Raw genomic sequence first — 16,359 nt, 5'->3', positions numbered from 1 at the left:
TTTAATGCAGCCTAGTCATCTTGGGAGGGGGAAGTATCATTAAAAGAATAGGTTTGCTTCTTCATATTATAAAGTGTTCTTCATGCCATTTAGCACAGTGTAACTGCTTCTGCACCCCCACAGGCTCAGCAAATTGTTTACTTTAGAAAATCCCTCATTTTTGCTTTCTCATCTTCATTTGCATTCATATTCAATTTTTTTWGAAAATCAAAGAAACCTTTCACATTCACTCTGACTTCAGAGTGGGTGGACTGCAAACCATTATGGGATTACAGGGAATACTGTGTTAAGGAGCTGTACTGAAGTGATCAGCCAGGGAGAACCTGGTTTGTATCAAACTGGTAATTATGAAAATCAGGTATTTGCRCCAGAAAAAAACTTCTATGTGGCAGGATTTTTGCCCAAGTGGCAACATGAGGAATTTAGAAAAACCAATTGCAGAGGAATCGAGATGTTGACTCAGCGATGAGAGAGAGGAAATTATTTCAGAGGTGTTATTACCAATACACTGTATAATTAATAAATCAGTYAATTTGCCCACCCAGGCTGTTCAGGAGAGACAGAACACAGAATCCAGATGCCTTCCTTGGGCTTCAGCCCACCTCGGCTTCTACTGCATCCATGGCCTGTCCCCTCTTCCAAAGCACACACCACATGCTTCTCAAGAAATAATGAAGTTTCCCTTTGTCCCTTCATTGTCTCCTGCACTCAGATGGAGACACAGTTGGGGATTTGGGGTTGGGATTGTGCCCATTGCAGCTGCACTGCTGGTTCTCCAGAAAGCAGGAGCTGTCTCCAGCTGGACTCCGTCCAAGTGGCTGCCACTGGCTGAGCACACGCCGTCCATGTTCTGCTGTAAAAATGCCACGAGCTGAGGTTTATTTAGCAAAGTCATTCCTCTTGGTCTGAGCTCTGAGCTACACAGCGAGGGAGGAGACGTGAATTTTCATAGTTAGGCTGGTATCAAAGACTTGTGATTAGACTGCAGAGCAGCAGCAGAACTCCCTCCTTGACTTTCCACCCCCACATTCTGCGTAAATGTTTTGAAGCTTTTTGTCACCTCCCAGCTGGAGGAACAAAGGAAGGAATCCCACACATGACTCGGTGCTGCAGAGCTGGCACTGGCCATGTGCAGCTCCCACAGTTTGTTACTCATGTTAGAAGACACCAAAAATGATGCTTGATTGGGTCTTGCCAAATCACAGTTGGCCAGCTCAGGATGCTTTCATTGCAAGGAGTCTGGAAAGCCCAAAATTGGCRATACAGAGCAGAACATTTGGCAAACGGTGTGTCATTCTTGGAGCCCAGGTCTGTAATTATGTCCTGTGTCCTCTTGAGGGGAGATGTCAAAGTTCCAGCCTTAGCAGGTGGTTTGTAACTGAGTGGAACAAAACAACAGCGAATGATGACTGTTAACAGCAAAAACATATATGTGGGCTCTGATAATATTTTAGGGTTAGGAGATGCAGATACTGGGGAGGGAACTATATGGAACCTAGATAAGTAAGCCCAGCTGCCTTGGTGGAAAGAATTATATCTTGGAAGGGAGGAAAGACATTTTTTTCAAAACAGTGCACTTACAGAATGTGTTGTGTTAAAAATGAAAAATACAGCAGATTTCATATTAACATGATTTGTTGGTATAAAAGGTCAACACAGTGCATTAGAAGGGAAGGTGTGAGACAAGCTGCATTGSGAGATTTATTTATTGGAGGCTTTACACTTTCAAAGCTGGTTTTTATCCTAGAATGTTGTGTCATTTATGGAGAAAGCAATCAGGAGCACATGCCTGGATTTTCATCCTCTGCTCCTGATTTATCATGTCAATTTGTCAAGTGATTTATTGTCTGGTCCTTTTGGAGAATAATTGCATCCCTTCCCAAAAATGAAAAGTGGTTTAGAATGTCTAGATTTCTGGTTTAGAATAGCCTCAATTCTGGCTATTGCAGCCTGACAGAGAGGTTGACTCAATGCCAAATTCTGGTTCATAATGAAGAGTAAGGGAAATGTTCAGAATTAAGGTGTCTGGGTACAAAAGGGAATTAATGACCAGCTGATATCCCTGTCTTCTGGGTGCAGAGCACAATCTGATACTTTCTTATGGGTGCATTCTTTTCACATTCAAGCCTTGTTGCTATATTTTAATAAATCTCTCAGACTGCTGGTCACTGTTGTTTGTCTTCAGTCTCACATGAGAATTGTTTGTAACACTCTTGTTTTTCTTCACATGTTTTGCACTGTGAATAACATTCTTTTTGAGAGGACTGGARCTCTTCTATATTCCAAGCACTGAAATTTTCTCCTCATCCTTTCTAGGGCAGGGAATGAAATAGCAAAGTCAGGCTAAAACCCTTCATTTCTTTCTGCAGTTACACTTTTCCAATGTTTGTTCACTCCCCCTTACTTGAGAAGGCTCCATCCTTATAGGACAGTCCTGTAGGACAGGACTGCATGTGCAGTGGTGTCACCTCCAGCACCTCCTTTCTGTGCCTCCACAGGAGCCAGGCAAGCTGTGAGAGGGGTGTTAACACACTGAAACCCCCCTGTGCTCCAGAGTCCCCCTGCTAAAACACACCYAGTGACCTGTCCCCATGAGCATCATTCTTCTGGGACCTTTTGTTGTGCTTGACTGAGGCACCTCCTCACACACATTGACCTTCCAGGTCTCTGCAGAGTGTGAATTGGTGATTTCTCCTGCAGCTGACAGTTCCTCTCTTCATTGTCAGGATTTAAGCCTTGAATGTCAGAACTTGCTTTTAGTGTTCACTTGTGTTTGACTCCAACTTTTCCATTCCACAATAATGTGACAGCTTAGAAACTGCTGCACAAGCTTTGACTATTTCTGGAGCTGATTTGCGTGTGTGCAGAGGAGTAGGATTTTATGTTGCAAATTCYCTGCAGTCTTTYGGTATAAACTAGTGTTTCTCCCTCRACAAAAGGTCATTGATAAAAACAGAGCTGGACATTTAAATACCCAATGCCTTGAGACCCACCCCAACTGCTGCTACCTCTCTGCTGGATTTATAGAGAGTTGAGTTTTAGGCTGGACAGTAAATACTAAAAATATGATAGTTTTAGCTAAGACATACATTAAATTTTACTGAGGTCTAGCAGAAGCTTTTCATARTGAACTTGCATGTCTCTGTTCCTTCATGTAGATGCAAATTTGTGTTCACTTTTGTGTAATGATGCTTTTTGGCTGTTGGAAGGTGCAGRTTGCATTAGCCCATAAATTTGGTGGTGTGCAGTGTGAGCACAGCCCTGTGTCTGAGCCTGGGACAGAGCCATGTCTTGCACAAAATTACACTTCAAACTTGGGAGACTGGAAGAGAGAATGAGCCCCATACTTCAGACATGGACATAAACCCCCCAAGTTTGAGTTCTGTTTCCCCAAATCAGATGTGATCTCTGTTTTTTTGTTCTATGGAAAACATTTCCCCYGTTCCCACTCAGTACACAGAAATGGAATTTAATACCTCCCTTTGCTGAAAGGTAGGTCAGGCATGGGAGTAAGCAGGACTGATAGGAATTGCAGAAGATTGATCACTCCCTCACCCACTGAGCAACCCTGACGTGGCCCTGCTGACTCCCCGGGGGGCTTGGGCAGCACAGCAAGGTCAGACACCCACAGATGCTGTCACTGAAGCAGCCTGGGAGAACATGGAAGGCACTGTGGGAAGAATAATAGATCAGGCAAGCAGAGCAACAGAGAGAGGAGAACCCCTGCCAAGCTGCTCACAGCATAAATTGCCCAGGCTYTAGTGTTGAAGGCAGAAGGGTGTGAGGGACATTCAGCTTCTACTGAACACACTGTTCCATTTTAAACCTCACACATGTTTGGTGGGTGGTTGTGTAGGGAATGGTGTTCCCATCACTGTTATCACATCTCTTTTTCATCTGAGTGACTCATTTTTTTGCCCCTCTCTCCTAGATCTCAGACCTGATACGACAAAGCACAAAGGAGTCCCCAGTYTGGGAGTTCCTCAGCCTGGGTTACGCGCTCATGCTCTGCCCATTTGTCGTCGTCCTGGGAGGGATGTTCTTCCTGGCCACWGCCCTCTTCTTCCTCAGTGACCGAGCCAAAGCTGAGCAACAGTGAGTAACTTGGCCATTGTGAACGGGGAGGCACCACAGCCTGTTTGCTCTCTTGAACGTTGTGCTTGTACTCTTCCCCTGGCCTTGGCCGTCCAGGTAAAGGATGTCGGGTTGTGCCTTAAGAACCTGGGCTCAGCAGAGTGCATGAGGCTGCACGAAGCACAGGGGCTTGGGTTGTGCTGTCTGGGCATCCTTTACATGCTTCTGCTCTAGTGGATCTCAGTTGTTGGCCACGTGGCTTGGAGGAGAGCACAGCCCCTTTCACCCTTGCCTGAGCATGTCACAGCCCAGGTTATCTGTGGTGAGGGGCTGCTGTGTGCTGGAACTGTGGAGTGCCAGGTGAGGAGCAGGAGGTGCTKCCTGGAGCTTGGTGGTCGAGGCTGCACCTGCCCACCTCCATCGCCAGCACCCCGCTCACCACCTGGCAGTCAGGAACATGAGGCAAGCTGTGTATGGGGACATGTGCACTCAAGGGTCGCTGTGGTAAAGAGTCTTTCCCAGTCCCTTCTTGCAGCTTTGTGAAGAAAAGCTACTGTTTTTCAGTAAAGAAACCGATTCGGATCATCTCACGGTTGGCAACTACAGTAATTCAGAAGACGCTTCCACATGACATACAAACCTCTGGGGTTAGTCTCTTTCTCATAATTGTTGAAAAATAAGATATACTATGTGTAATGTCATGCTGAWTATGTGGGTAGGTGACTAGTCTGGTGTTGATAGTAAGTTGCCTTTGCCTTTCCCCCATTGGAGAATGGGAGCCTTGGTTTACCTTAAGGAGAAGAGCCCTGGAGTGTCACTCTAGGCATAGTACAGCTAGAAAGAAAATTAGGTGTTTGGAGGTTGACATAAGTGTGGGAACAGTTTGGTTGATACTTTCTGGCTTACACTCTYGTATCAGATGGATGCAAGAGATTTKGAAGCAGTGTCACAGATGGTGCTGTGGCCCTGTAAGAGCACATCCTTTTTCTAACATACATAAATACCAAAGAAAGGAGAAATTCCCCTATAATGTTTAAACACTGTGGAAAAACAAGACCTAATATCATAAGGATGGAAAGTCCTACAGAGTTGAAATTCATTGTGGCTTTGGGGACGTGACATGTGTGACTGGTTTGTTATCTGCATAGAAGGGCCTCAAATGGCAGGAAGAGAAGTTGGAGATTAGATGCTAGGAAGCACTTCCTAAGAGAAAAAAAAGAGGTAAATGCTACAGCAGATGATTTGGGGAGGAAATGAGAGCTGTCCCTTGTTTCTGATGGCCTCCCTGGCATGGCTTGAGGCAGGGAGGTGGGATCTGCTCTCCAGTTGCCTCCCAGCCCTGTTTCTGTGCTTGTGCAGATTACCTGTACATGCCAGTCCTGGTAGTGACCACCTGGAAACATGGCAAGATGAACATAAGCTTCTGGGTGCTCAGGGTGGCTTTTTTGCTTCAAGAAGCCRAAAGTCCTATTTGGTGTCAGTGCAGCAGATGAAGCCCCCTCTCTAGCATTCACCTTTGCTCAGGGCCGTCACTTGATCCTAGGAAAGCTTCAGGGTTTGTATTTCCTGTGTTCAGAGCGGAGAGTTCCGTTTCCAACTGTGGTGATTTGTGTCCCTTTGCCATCACATGTGCTGCCAGCGTGGCATGACAGCACCTCAGGTGGTGAGGGAGTGGCTCAGGATTCAGYTCCAGGTCACTCCCATTTTTTCACCATGTCAAGCATACCTGGGCTTTTATGCTGGGCAGGGCACTAGGGTATCCAGCTGTTCTCAGCACCAGTGGAGATCCCAATGAAGAGGGTTTTGGTCTGCTCAGGAGGCAGTGCAGGTCTAGGCCGGTCAGTAGCTGGGTCACTCTGCTCGGCTGCCAGCACTGGTGTGTCTTACACAGTTGTTTTGCCAAAACCCCAGCTTTGCAGCAGTGTTCATGTGGAAGGGAGATCACATCCACACGTCTGCTTACTCCTGCACTAAAGGGATTATTCCTCTATTGCTGTCTACCTTGAAGCAGCTTTGTTTGTACTCCATCCACATCCAGAGCAACTAGCCTCTCAAAAAGCCACTGCTCCACTTTTGGAAGAAAAACATTCAGATGTCAAACCTGGTTTTGTTTCTCTTTCTCTTTTAGCATCTTTCCCTTTCCTGACTCACATTTGTTTATCATCTTGTACTAGTCACCAATCTTTTGTGTTGCAAACTGAGGAGAACAATTGTCATAAATAATGGTTAACAACATAAGTTCTCTCAAATGACTCCTAGGGAGGGTACTTTTTCTGGGATGTGCCAGAAAAAATACCCTGGCATCCTGCAGTGAGATTCCTGGAGTGCAGCTTCATTCAAGTTACTGAGAAGTGAGAATGAAGTAAAAGAGAAGGAAGGTTGGACACTGAGGAGGGACTGACATGCAGCAGGGTCTGTGCTGTCCACTGGGTCCTATCTGCACCCACTGGCAGCTTCAGTGGCTCCTCAGAATCTGTGGGGAGGATTTATTTGTTAGTAGCTCCATTCTTGCCTGTGAGAGGAAAGGTAATAGAGCATTCTGCTATTAGCAGCTAAAAACTCCATGCTGGACCCCAGATCCGCCGTCCAGCCCCCACCTCCTGTCAGACCATCTGCACTTGGCATCACGCACCTTTGGCAGAGGATGTTTTCTGCCCAGCCAGTCCTCCCCTCCATCCTACCTATTACTTGCTGGGTACAGAGGAATTTCTATTTCAGGATGCGCTGTTTTCRCTCTGCAGTCAGTCCTGCTGCTCAGACAACGGGAGTTGGAAAGGGGCTCTGCCAAAAGAAATCAATTAACCTGCGGGAATCACAAGCGTGGGTGTCACACGCCAGAGATTAAACCCATCCATCACCCCTGGGGTCAGGGCACGGGGCAGGTGTCACCCACCCCTCTCGTGAACTAATATGGAAGCAGAGAAGTGGAACACTGCTCTCACAACCTATGGAAACTGAGCTGTCCCTGCTTTAATTCCCACAYGTCTATGAAATGTAGTTTAGGGATTTATTGCTGTGATTTCTGTGTTTGTTTGTTCCTTTGTGTAACCGTCTCTGGGCATTTGCTTAGAGATAATTTCTTTTTTCAGGCGGGGCAGATACCCAGAYAGCAACCTCTCTTTCCTGTAAAGCTTCCTCCAGTTTCCACCACGCTTCCTTTCAAAAACAGAATTTCCAGGCTTCCACACTACTTTTATCRCTGCCACAATTCCTGGCATATTTTGTACTTTTTTAGCACAGGAATTCCAGTCAACAAGGCTGCCCCTCTCACAAAACACTCATGAAAAAGATTCTTTCTATTACAATTCTTTTTTTTAATGCAATTCTTTTATAACCATTTTCAGGCTGTTTGAGAAGTCTGACAGCTTAAAGAGGCTTTTAGTAAATTTAGTACTAGCAGAGAACATGATAGAGTACATCACTCTCTGCTATAATCCAATCATTTCRGGGGCAATTTTTATAACAAAAATTTAATCCCACCCTTCCAAAGTGTGATAAGAGAGAGAAAACATTTAAGAATGGGTTCTGTGAGAGGTCTTAGGCACTAACAGTGATAAATACTTCAATTCTTTTTTAAACCACTCAGCTACAATTCCTTCTGTGATTTCACATGGTGGTGTTGTTCCTTTCCTGATCTGCACCTCTGCAGAGGAGGGTTAAAGCAGTTGTATTTTATTTCCAAACATGAGCACTCTTAATTGTGCTTCTATTACTTTCCTGAGCAATATTGGTGAGACCTGAGCTAGATTTTATACCCTCTGGAAAACAATACAGTCTGGCCATGGCAGAGCCCTTAGAAATGGATCAGAAATCTAGTAATTGCACTTTTATCCTCAAACTCCATCACAGGTACCTGTGCAGCCCTGGCAAAGAGCTGTTTCCAAGGTTGGGAGCACTCCAGGTGCTTCACTCGATGGAAGTAAAAGCTCAGCACTGCTGAGAATTTTGTCTGTGGTTTGTGTTCATCCCCTTCCACACTCACAGTGCAAAGAACTGGGACAAACAAAGCTTCACCCTGGAGAGCTGCAGAAGAAAAGCCTACATTTGGTAYTTGCTAGAAGCTCCATCAATAATTAGGAAAAATGTGCTCTTTWTATTATGAAAAGGGGTTCAAAAAAGTCCTTTTCCCAAGCTGTGAAAACTTTCAGCTGCCAGGGATATAAATCACTATAATTAGTGTGTATCAGGATCCTTTCCTGGGCAGTGAATGCAGTGATCCTGTCCCCAGCCCCAGCCACTCCCAGCTGCTGCTGAGGGAAAATCAAATTCACCAGGATTCTTCCTGAAAAACTACCCTGTGCAGGTGTGGGATACTCTACTCCTGAAAGGATTTTGTTGTTTTAATTTTTATTTAATATAATCACTGTTTTTACACCTGAAWATATGAGATTTTCTGGTTTTTTTTTCCAGAGGTATGAAAAGATGCTTAGGGTGGRTGTCCAAGTTTTATAATGGCTCAATCCCTCTCTGCATGACAGAGGCTGGATAGTTTTGCCAAGGATACGGCAATGCAGATCAGGCAGCAGGATGCAACTGCAGTGTGGATCCCTGGTGCAGCCTGAGCAGGAATAAACAGCTGCACTAATGCAGCTGGTCAGAACAAAGGAATTTAAGTTTTCAACCAGTGACCACTCAGCACTTSAGAGCTGTGCAAGCCAGATTTGTTCACCCCTTTGCTTACATGACAAGAATCASGTTATTTAAACAACTCAAGTGGGTATTTATTTTCTCCTAAAATTAAAATTAAACATTTAATAAGAAAAAAAAAGTCAACACCTTTGATCAGGTGTGGAAGCTCTTGCTGAGGAGAAGTGCTGGTGAACATTTCATTTTAAAAGTGGTGGGTACAAACACTAGAAAGAAAATATTCTTTACAGAAGAGGTAGCAAAATTCACAAAAAGAACCATGCCTAGTCCAGACATCTCTTCTGCTATCTTAAACATGGCACATCTGCAAATTACATTACAGGAAAAATGAGAATAATCCATTTTCAGGCTCTTTCTTCTGCCTCACATCAGGCTTATTTTTAGCCTTTTGCAGAACTGGATACAAAATGATCTCCCAGTTCTCCTATTGCAGCAATTTGAAAGTGTCTGACCTTATTTTTGCTTTGCAGATTCTATTATGTGGGGCAAGGGAAGGACTCACAGAATTGTCAACCCTCTCTTTCTTTGATTTTTCTGAGGCAGCAGTTTGAGACAGAAAAGATCCACCAGGTGACCTGATGTTGTTGCCAGCAAAGCTCAGAGTCTCCTCCATTAACAGTTTCCCAGGTATTAAAGTGGCAGCTGAGTGTGCTCCATTCTGGCAGTTTGCATTGCCAAAAAGAACATTTCTTCTCTGAAATAGCTGGAGATGTATCACAGGGTTTTAAGAGGCTGGACACTTTATTTTGGAGAGATGTCTCAGTGCTGCATTGAGGCAGAGTTTGGATTTGAGGATTTTAGGAGCTGCAAGTGGATTTTAACAACTCCCAAAAAGGGATATTTGAGAACAGTTTGCTTACTGCTGATACTCAGCTGCTTAGGGGGAGGAATATAATTGCTTTGTTTGTTTTGACCTTACAAAAGAACAATAATTAAACATTTCCTACAGTGGTAGAAACTCACAATGCTGTTTTAGGCCAGATAAGATGTCCTTGGCCTTTGAAACCGTGTGAATTTACAGCAAAAAGCCTGCATTAGGATGCAGAGGATCTGTGGTGATGGAAGGAGAGAGGCAAGGAGTGTGYTTTGAGTATCTGAGAGTGGCATGATAAAAACTCCCAGACTGCAGATGGAACAAGATTAGACTATTAGATGTTTTATATGGAATCCGTGTTGAGAATMTGAAGGGGAGAGGTGCTAAAAAGGTAAGTTCTATTCTTCTGTTATTGGTTGAAAAAGCTGCTTGTAGAGCTGTTGGTTTTTTCCCCTGTTTAACTGGCCATGTTTGTAAGTCCATAAACACAACAAAACCAAGGATGTAACAGCTTGAGACTTGAATTTTAAATGGTTTTAAATTTAAATTCGGTTTACTACTGCAGTTGGGAGCTGCTGGTGTCATGCAGATGGAAAACAGTCTCATTTAGGACAATTGCAGATTTGTTGTGTCACTTCAGTCAGCCTGAGGATTTCCTGCAGGTCAGGCAGGGAGGTGTCAAAGGTCAGTGTGGTTGTTCACAGGCAGTTTGAGCTCAGCTGTGGTCCTTACACGGTGTTTGAAATGCACTRTTGGAGTTAAGTGTTGGCAGCAGGAGCTTTGCTTTAGCCCAGGCAGAAGGATGGGGGCAGCTGGTGCTGGCACAGCTCTGGCAACCCCCAAGCTGTGGAAGGGCCTCAAGCAGAGCTTGGGTTTTCCAAAACCACCCCTTCCCCACCAGACTGACCTTCCCAGGTTCATCCCCTGTGCCATGGAGAAAGGAGAACAATATTCCTGCACTATTCCTAGCTACTTAGTGATCTCCCACAGCCAGAATGGAACTTCTCCATGTGCCTTATGTTACAGGAAGGCCAAAGCTCACTTCTACAATAGTTCCAGATCAAGACCTGCTTGGGAGTCCTCCTGCTGTCTTGGCTACTGACTCTCTGCCGTGAGCTCCAAGAAGTCAGATGCTGTCTCTAAAATGTTCATCAGCTGTAAAACAGGACTGAAGGCACTTCCCAACAACATACAAGGGGCATTGAAATCATATGCTACCAATGGACTCAGCATGTCTATTGGCATTGGCATTGCAAAGGAGAGTTCTTGGCATGGAGAGATTTTGCCATGCAGGAGGAGTTTTTAAATTCTCACTGAGACAGATCCTTTGGAAAGGCTGCCCTGGCATAGAGACAAAATCTGATCAGATCCCACGCAGGTGCTTGGAGCACTGAGCAGAAGGCAGCAGCCTTGCAAGCAAGAAACGATCTCTGACACAAGGAAATGGAAGAAATCATGAAAAATTCAGCCCTGCTGTTTCCTGAAGCCTGTCAGGATGTCAGAGCATTTTGCAAAAGTACTGGCTTTTATCAGCAGCAGTGACCTCTCCTTGTGCAGCAATCAGCAAGGCAGATACTGTGACTGTGGATGTGTTAGAGCAATTTGGTTGAGTCCTTGGCCTGGGCCAGGCTTTAACCCCAGCAAGTCCCTTACAGCCACCAGCGGGCTGGGGAGAATCAGAGGGGTAAGAGCTGGAAGACTTGTGGGATCAGATACAGAGAGCTGAATAGGCAAAACAAAAGCTGCACTGCAAGCAAAGCAAAACAAACCAAGGAATTCATTCCCTGCTTTCCATGGCAGGTGGGTGTTCAGCCATCTCCAGGAGAGCAGGGCCCCATCACCAAGTTACGTGTGAGGACAAATACCCTCACTCCAAACTCCATGCTCCCCTCCTCATTCTTCCCCCCACTTTGTAAACAGAGCATGGTGTTGTAAGGTGTGGAATATCRGTTTGGGTCATCTGTCCTGGCTGTATCTCCTCCCAGCTTCCCATGGACCCCCAATTCCTCAGCAGTGTGGCCGGACRAGGAGCAGAAAAGGCCTTGGCTCTGTGCAAACCCTGCTCAGCTATAACAAAAACATCTCTATTATCAACCTTGTGTACAGCACAAATCCAAAACACAGTCCCAATCCAGCCACTGGGAGGAAAAAATATCAATTAAATCTACTCCAGCCAAACCCAGCATAGCCTGAACAAGGCCTTTCAGAGAAACAGGGACAAACTGTTGAAATRTTATCTGCAGTGCTCCAACAAGGAGTGTCTTAAGTGCTCTGGCTTGGTCATTCCCTAAGTTGCTGCCAGACTACTGCARGCCAGATGTGGATTGCCCAGACTGTTACAGTGGGGTGAAATGGGTGGATGGATGTTTCCTTGAGGCCTCAAGGCCAGGTTAGACAGGGCTTGGAGCAACCTGGGCTACTGGAATGTGTCCCTGCCCAAGGCAAGAGGTTGGAATGAGATGATCTTGAGGATCCTTTCCAACCCAACCCCTTCCACGGTTCTATGATTCCCCACACCTGATAGCTCAGAGGCTGGTGAAAAGAGCTGTATCATGAGGAGTTATTTTGGAGGATAAGAAGTGTGTTTTAAATCAAGTGCCATCAGGAAGTTCTACAGGAATTTCTATTTTAAGATTTAATTAGTTAATATCTTGTTCATATTAGTTCACATCATATTTTCTCCCCCTTGCCATTCAATCATTCAATCAAAAAGTGAGACACTCCACTTCCTCTTTTCTCTGAACATACATTAATGATGTTACACACATCTTCCATGGCACTAAAGATCCCTCCACCTCAATTCTAAGCCCATCAGTATCTGGCAGAATTATACTTCCAGAGACAGAGTCAGGCACAAAGTTTTGAGACCCCATCTTCACAGACTTCAGGGGTCCATGTCAGAGTTTCCCCACAGAGTGGTGAGCTCTGGCRCTCATTTCCAACCAGGTCCTTGGGATCCTGATTGATGGTGTTAATTGCTCATCTTCACATCTGTTCTGCTGCAGCTGCCTGGGAAAATAGCAGGAAAGGTTATTGATTTTTCCTTTATGCCAGTTTGCTCCTCATCAAGATCTGTGAAAGAGGAAAAAGTGAAGCTGACCCATGTTTCTGCCTCTGGAGACAAATCGGCACCTGGATTAAATGAACAGATGGAAAATACTCACAATCTGTGCAGCTTTAAGGGGCTAAACCAAATAGAGAAGAAAATATATTTTCAGTACATGATAATAATATTTTGCTTGCTAAACCCAGTGACATGCAGGAAGAAGAGGGATTTGAGCCAATTCATTTCTTCAGTGCAGCTGGAGGAGCCCCTGTCCCCACTGGAGAGCTGTCGCTCCGCACAGGCTGAGCCACTGCCACAGGATGCAGAGGGAAGGACAGCTCTGCCCGGGGCTGCAGGAATGCTGTGCACAACCAGCTCCTGGGGGAGCCTTGGGATGGGGCTGCAGGTGCACAGAGCCCCAGGCCCTTCCCAGCCAGGGATTGAGAGCACGGGCAGGCAGCACCCACAGCGAGCCCCGTTCCTGCTCCAAAGCAAACTCCTCCTGTGCCAGATTGTTGAATTTTGTTCGCCTCTTAGCATCCTTTTCCTTCAGCAAACTGACCTCAGTTCCACTGGCAGCCCGTTCCTGGAGGCTGGATAACCTGTCAGATGCATCAGGAAGCTCGGTGCTTGGAGTATTTTTAGCTGTGCCATGCTGTCCCTGTGCCACTCACGGGGAGCTCTCTAGGCTGATGTATCGCTGTTGCTCTCCTTCCCTTTCAGTCACTGTTTCCAGCTGCAGCCTGCTTRGAGTCTGAGGTCCTGCAGGAATTCATGTTGTCAGTCACGAGTCTTGTCCCAGAATTACTGACTTCAGCATCAAAACAGTTTGAGGTCAGTCAGAGCAGGAGCTGCTCTCTGGAAGGAGTCCTTGATTCCCTTGTTCTTACTGAAGGTAGCATGTTGTAGTGAGGATTAATGTTCTGCAGCCTTTTTTKGGGAGGAGCTGGAGGCTGTGGCACTTTCTGCATTCCGGGAGAACTCCTGTGGAGCAGGGAACCAAAACCATCTCCTTCCAGCTGCAGGTGAAAATGGGAACTAYGCTTAGCTACTGCAAGGCAGCAGTGACTAACACAGTTACCTCTGCACTGTTGATCAAAAACTGTATAATGAAGGGCATAAAAGGTACACACTTGCACTGAAGTCTCCAGCTTCCTGGATTTCCTCCTCCTAAAGTGTCTGGTGAAAAGGTGGTGCAGGATCAGGACCAGTGTTTGCACTCAGGGTGTGGCAGAGACCAGCTGAGAGATCTCTGGTTTGTTTTGGCTTCTGCAGTTAGCAAAATAGTGAGAGCAAGCACAACAGCCATGGCTTTGATTTGTTACAGGGGCAGTAATCTCTGCATGAGCTCAGTTCCCACAGCATGGCCTGTTGGCACTGGGCAGTACTGGATGAAATTCAATGCATTTACTGGAGTTTGATTCAAAGACCTCAAGGGAAATGTGACAAAATCCCAATGAGATGCAGCTCTAGATCTCTCCGTGGTGAAATACCAGTGAGACAAAGCAGTAGGGTCTGTGGAGAGCATCAGTGAGRTGTGACATCTGAGGGGTGGCTGTTCACGTTTTTAGGGTCCTGTGTTACCTGTTTATTYCTGGCAGGTCACTGCAATAAGCTTTCTGTGCCCCTAGGCTGACTGTGTTCATAAGGGTGCTGACAGTAATGGAAAATAAGCCTGGGATGGGCTGTTARGCTTGGGTCCTTCCCCTTCTTTGTGTAATAAAGTGTTTGTATGTTTTGGCATTTGGCTTCAGCCAGGTTTATGTAAAACAAAATGACAAGGGGGTGGATGTAGAGAGCCTGGTATGTGACACAAACACTTCCTGACACTTCTCCCTGTCCGAAGCACAGCTGGAGTTCTGAGGTGCTTCTGGTGCACAGAAGACTCTTCCAGTGCCTAAACCCTGCTCCTCTGCCTCTTTGCTCCTTCAGCTGCAACTGCCCTTGTCCTCTTCTGTCAGGGACAGCACAGTGACAGCTTTTCTCCTGCCCAAGGATTTTAACTTACCTGGTGGAGTTTGTGGGCCTGTGAAGATCAAGAAACCCCACCTGAGCTGTCCCATCTCTCCAATTCCATAACTCCTTCATCAGTTATCTGCAGGAATTAAAAAGAACAGCAGCATCAGTGCAAGTCCCTTCCTGTGTTCATTAATCTGTTGATAAAATTCACTCTTACAGCTGAAATTATATAGGTGTGGAGCTACAAACTACCATCCTTAGCCTCTGTTTTCCTTGCACACTCTCAGGYAGCACCATTAGCTTTGAATGCAGCTGTTTCAGTAGCTGGAATTGCAGAATGCTGCATCTGGCTGGGCTGCTCATCCTCCCTGAGACACAGGTGGAGGGTGACATTGTCTCTCATGCTTTGATGCCAAAAAACACCCTTTAAGTGGCTGTATTTGAACAAGGGATCTGTTTTTCATAGACTAAGCCTATAAAGTCTCATTACCTTTCAAGGAAGTCTGTCCATGGACTTTCCATCACCTGAAATTTCAGGTTTCAGTGTGTTCACAAGGCCTTTTGGAGATGTTTTTAACCCCCCAACATCTGAGGAAGTTCAGAGAGGAGAAATCTGCTGGGGTCTGCTATTAGTGACTGGTCCCCCTGTGTCCCTTCCTAAAGCACTGCTTCAAGCAGGCACTYGATGGCACATTGCAGCAGAAACACAGAATTCTCTCCCCTGAAGTTAAGGGGAAGGGTCTTTAATCAGAGGCAGGAGTTGCTGCTAARTCCAGCTGTCCCTGTAGCCCCAGTACTTCTGTCAGCTGAATGAACTCCTGTCAAAAACTCAGTACTAAAAGACTCCTGCTCCGTAACTCAAAAATTGAGTTATTTTCAGGCTAGAAGGACCCCACTGAAGCATTTTACTGTTGGTTGTAAAAGTTAAGTGATGTTAAGTACAGCAGCCTGTAAAAAMCAGGACATCATTTCCTAATACGTTTCTCAGTTACAAAAGCCAGAGTCTGGCTTGCTTAGATAGGAAGAAAACAGGGCTTTGGGAGAGCTGCAGGATACAGAAACACAGGTGGTGTTTAACTTAGGCATGAAACTTGACATTAACCGTGCTGGCAGCATTYCCAAAAGCTTTCTGCAAGCACAGCCTCTCGGAGCCATGGGCATAGTGGTGCTGCACACACTGAGGTGTGTCCTCCTTCCCGACATCCTGCTCCTGGCTGGAGCTCAGGCACAGAGGTGACACATCCCTGGAGCTCAGTGGGACACATGTCACAGTGCTCCTCACAGCCAGAGCAGAGGGAGCTGCAGGGAAGAAGGGGGATCTGAGTTCTCCCCTTGTTGGCCCTGACTGGAGCAGAACATTCTTGCACTGAATGTGGGCAAGAGGAATTCTTTCAAACCCTGGGACTGCCCAGCAGAGCTGGCTGCTCTACAACCTGTAATCTCCATTAGCTGCTGGCTTGGGGACCAGCAAGACTGGAAAGGATAGAACATTTAGAGAATAATCCTGCCCAGTTCCTGAAATAAGCATAGCTGAYCTGTAAAAGATCCTGGCCAGTCATCTGTTATCTTAAATTGGCTGTCTTGTCCTCATGCAGGTCTCTAACTGGCCGAGGTGCAGTGAAATTAGATCCATTTTACATAGCATAAATATTTAACAGCTCTAGAGCATGTAGTTTAATATTAAACAGACATTCATAAATACTTCAGAGTTATAGACGCTGTCACAGTACATGGAAATGGCTTGATAGGATCTAGGAGAAATATTTAGGTTTGACAGGAGAGGAAGTGTTGGGGTTAGAGAGAATCAGCCACATTTATA

At 45.7% G+C, this 16,359-nt stretch overlaps 1 protein-coding gene across 4 annotated transcripts in view; it reads left to right on the top strand.

Moving 5' to 3' along the window:
* Positions 1-16,359, top strand: part of SPNS2 (SPNS lysolipid transporter 2, sphingosine-1-phosphate) — a 130,869-nt gene that overhangs the window by 108,869 nt on the left and 5,641 nt on the right. For 3 of the 4 annotated variants that reach the window (XR_008965941.1, XR_008965942.1, XR_008965940.1), the window contains 2 exons: positions 3,932-4,095; positions 4,639-4,721. Coding sequence is in view for 1 of the 4 variants with exons in the window: in XM_057375489.1 (XP_057231472.1) it covers positions 3,932-4,095 (164 nt within the window). In the remaining 3 variants the exon portion in view is untranslated. The remainder of the gene's footprint in view (positions 1-3,931; positions 4,096-4,638; positions 4,722-16,359) is intronic. The other variant, XM_057375489.1, reaches the window with a different exon arrangement.

Source organism: Malurus melanocephalus, unplaced genomic scaffold (assembly GCF_030028575.1).
Source record: "Malurus melanocephalus ecotype Western Australia unplaced genomic scaffold, MMel_1.1 scaffold_251, whole genome shotgun sequence".
NCBI classification, from domain to species: domain Eukaryota; kingdom Metazoa; phylum Chordata; class Aves; order Passeriformes; family Maluridae; genus Malurus; species Malurus melanocephalus.
Note: the sequence above shows the minus strand (reverse complement) of the source record. Positions and strands in the feature narration are given on the sequence as shown.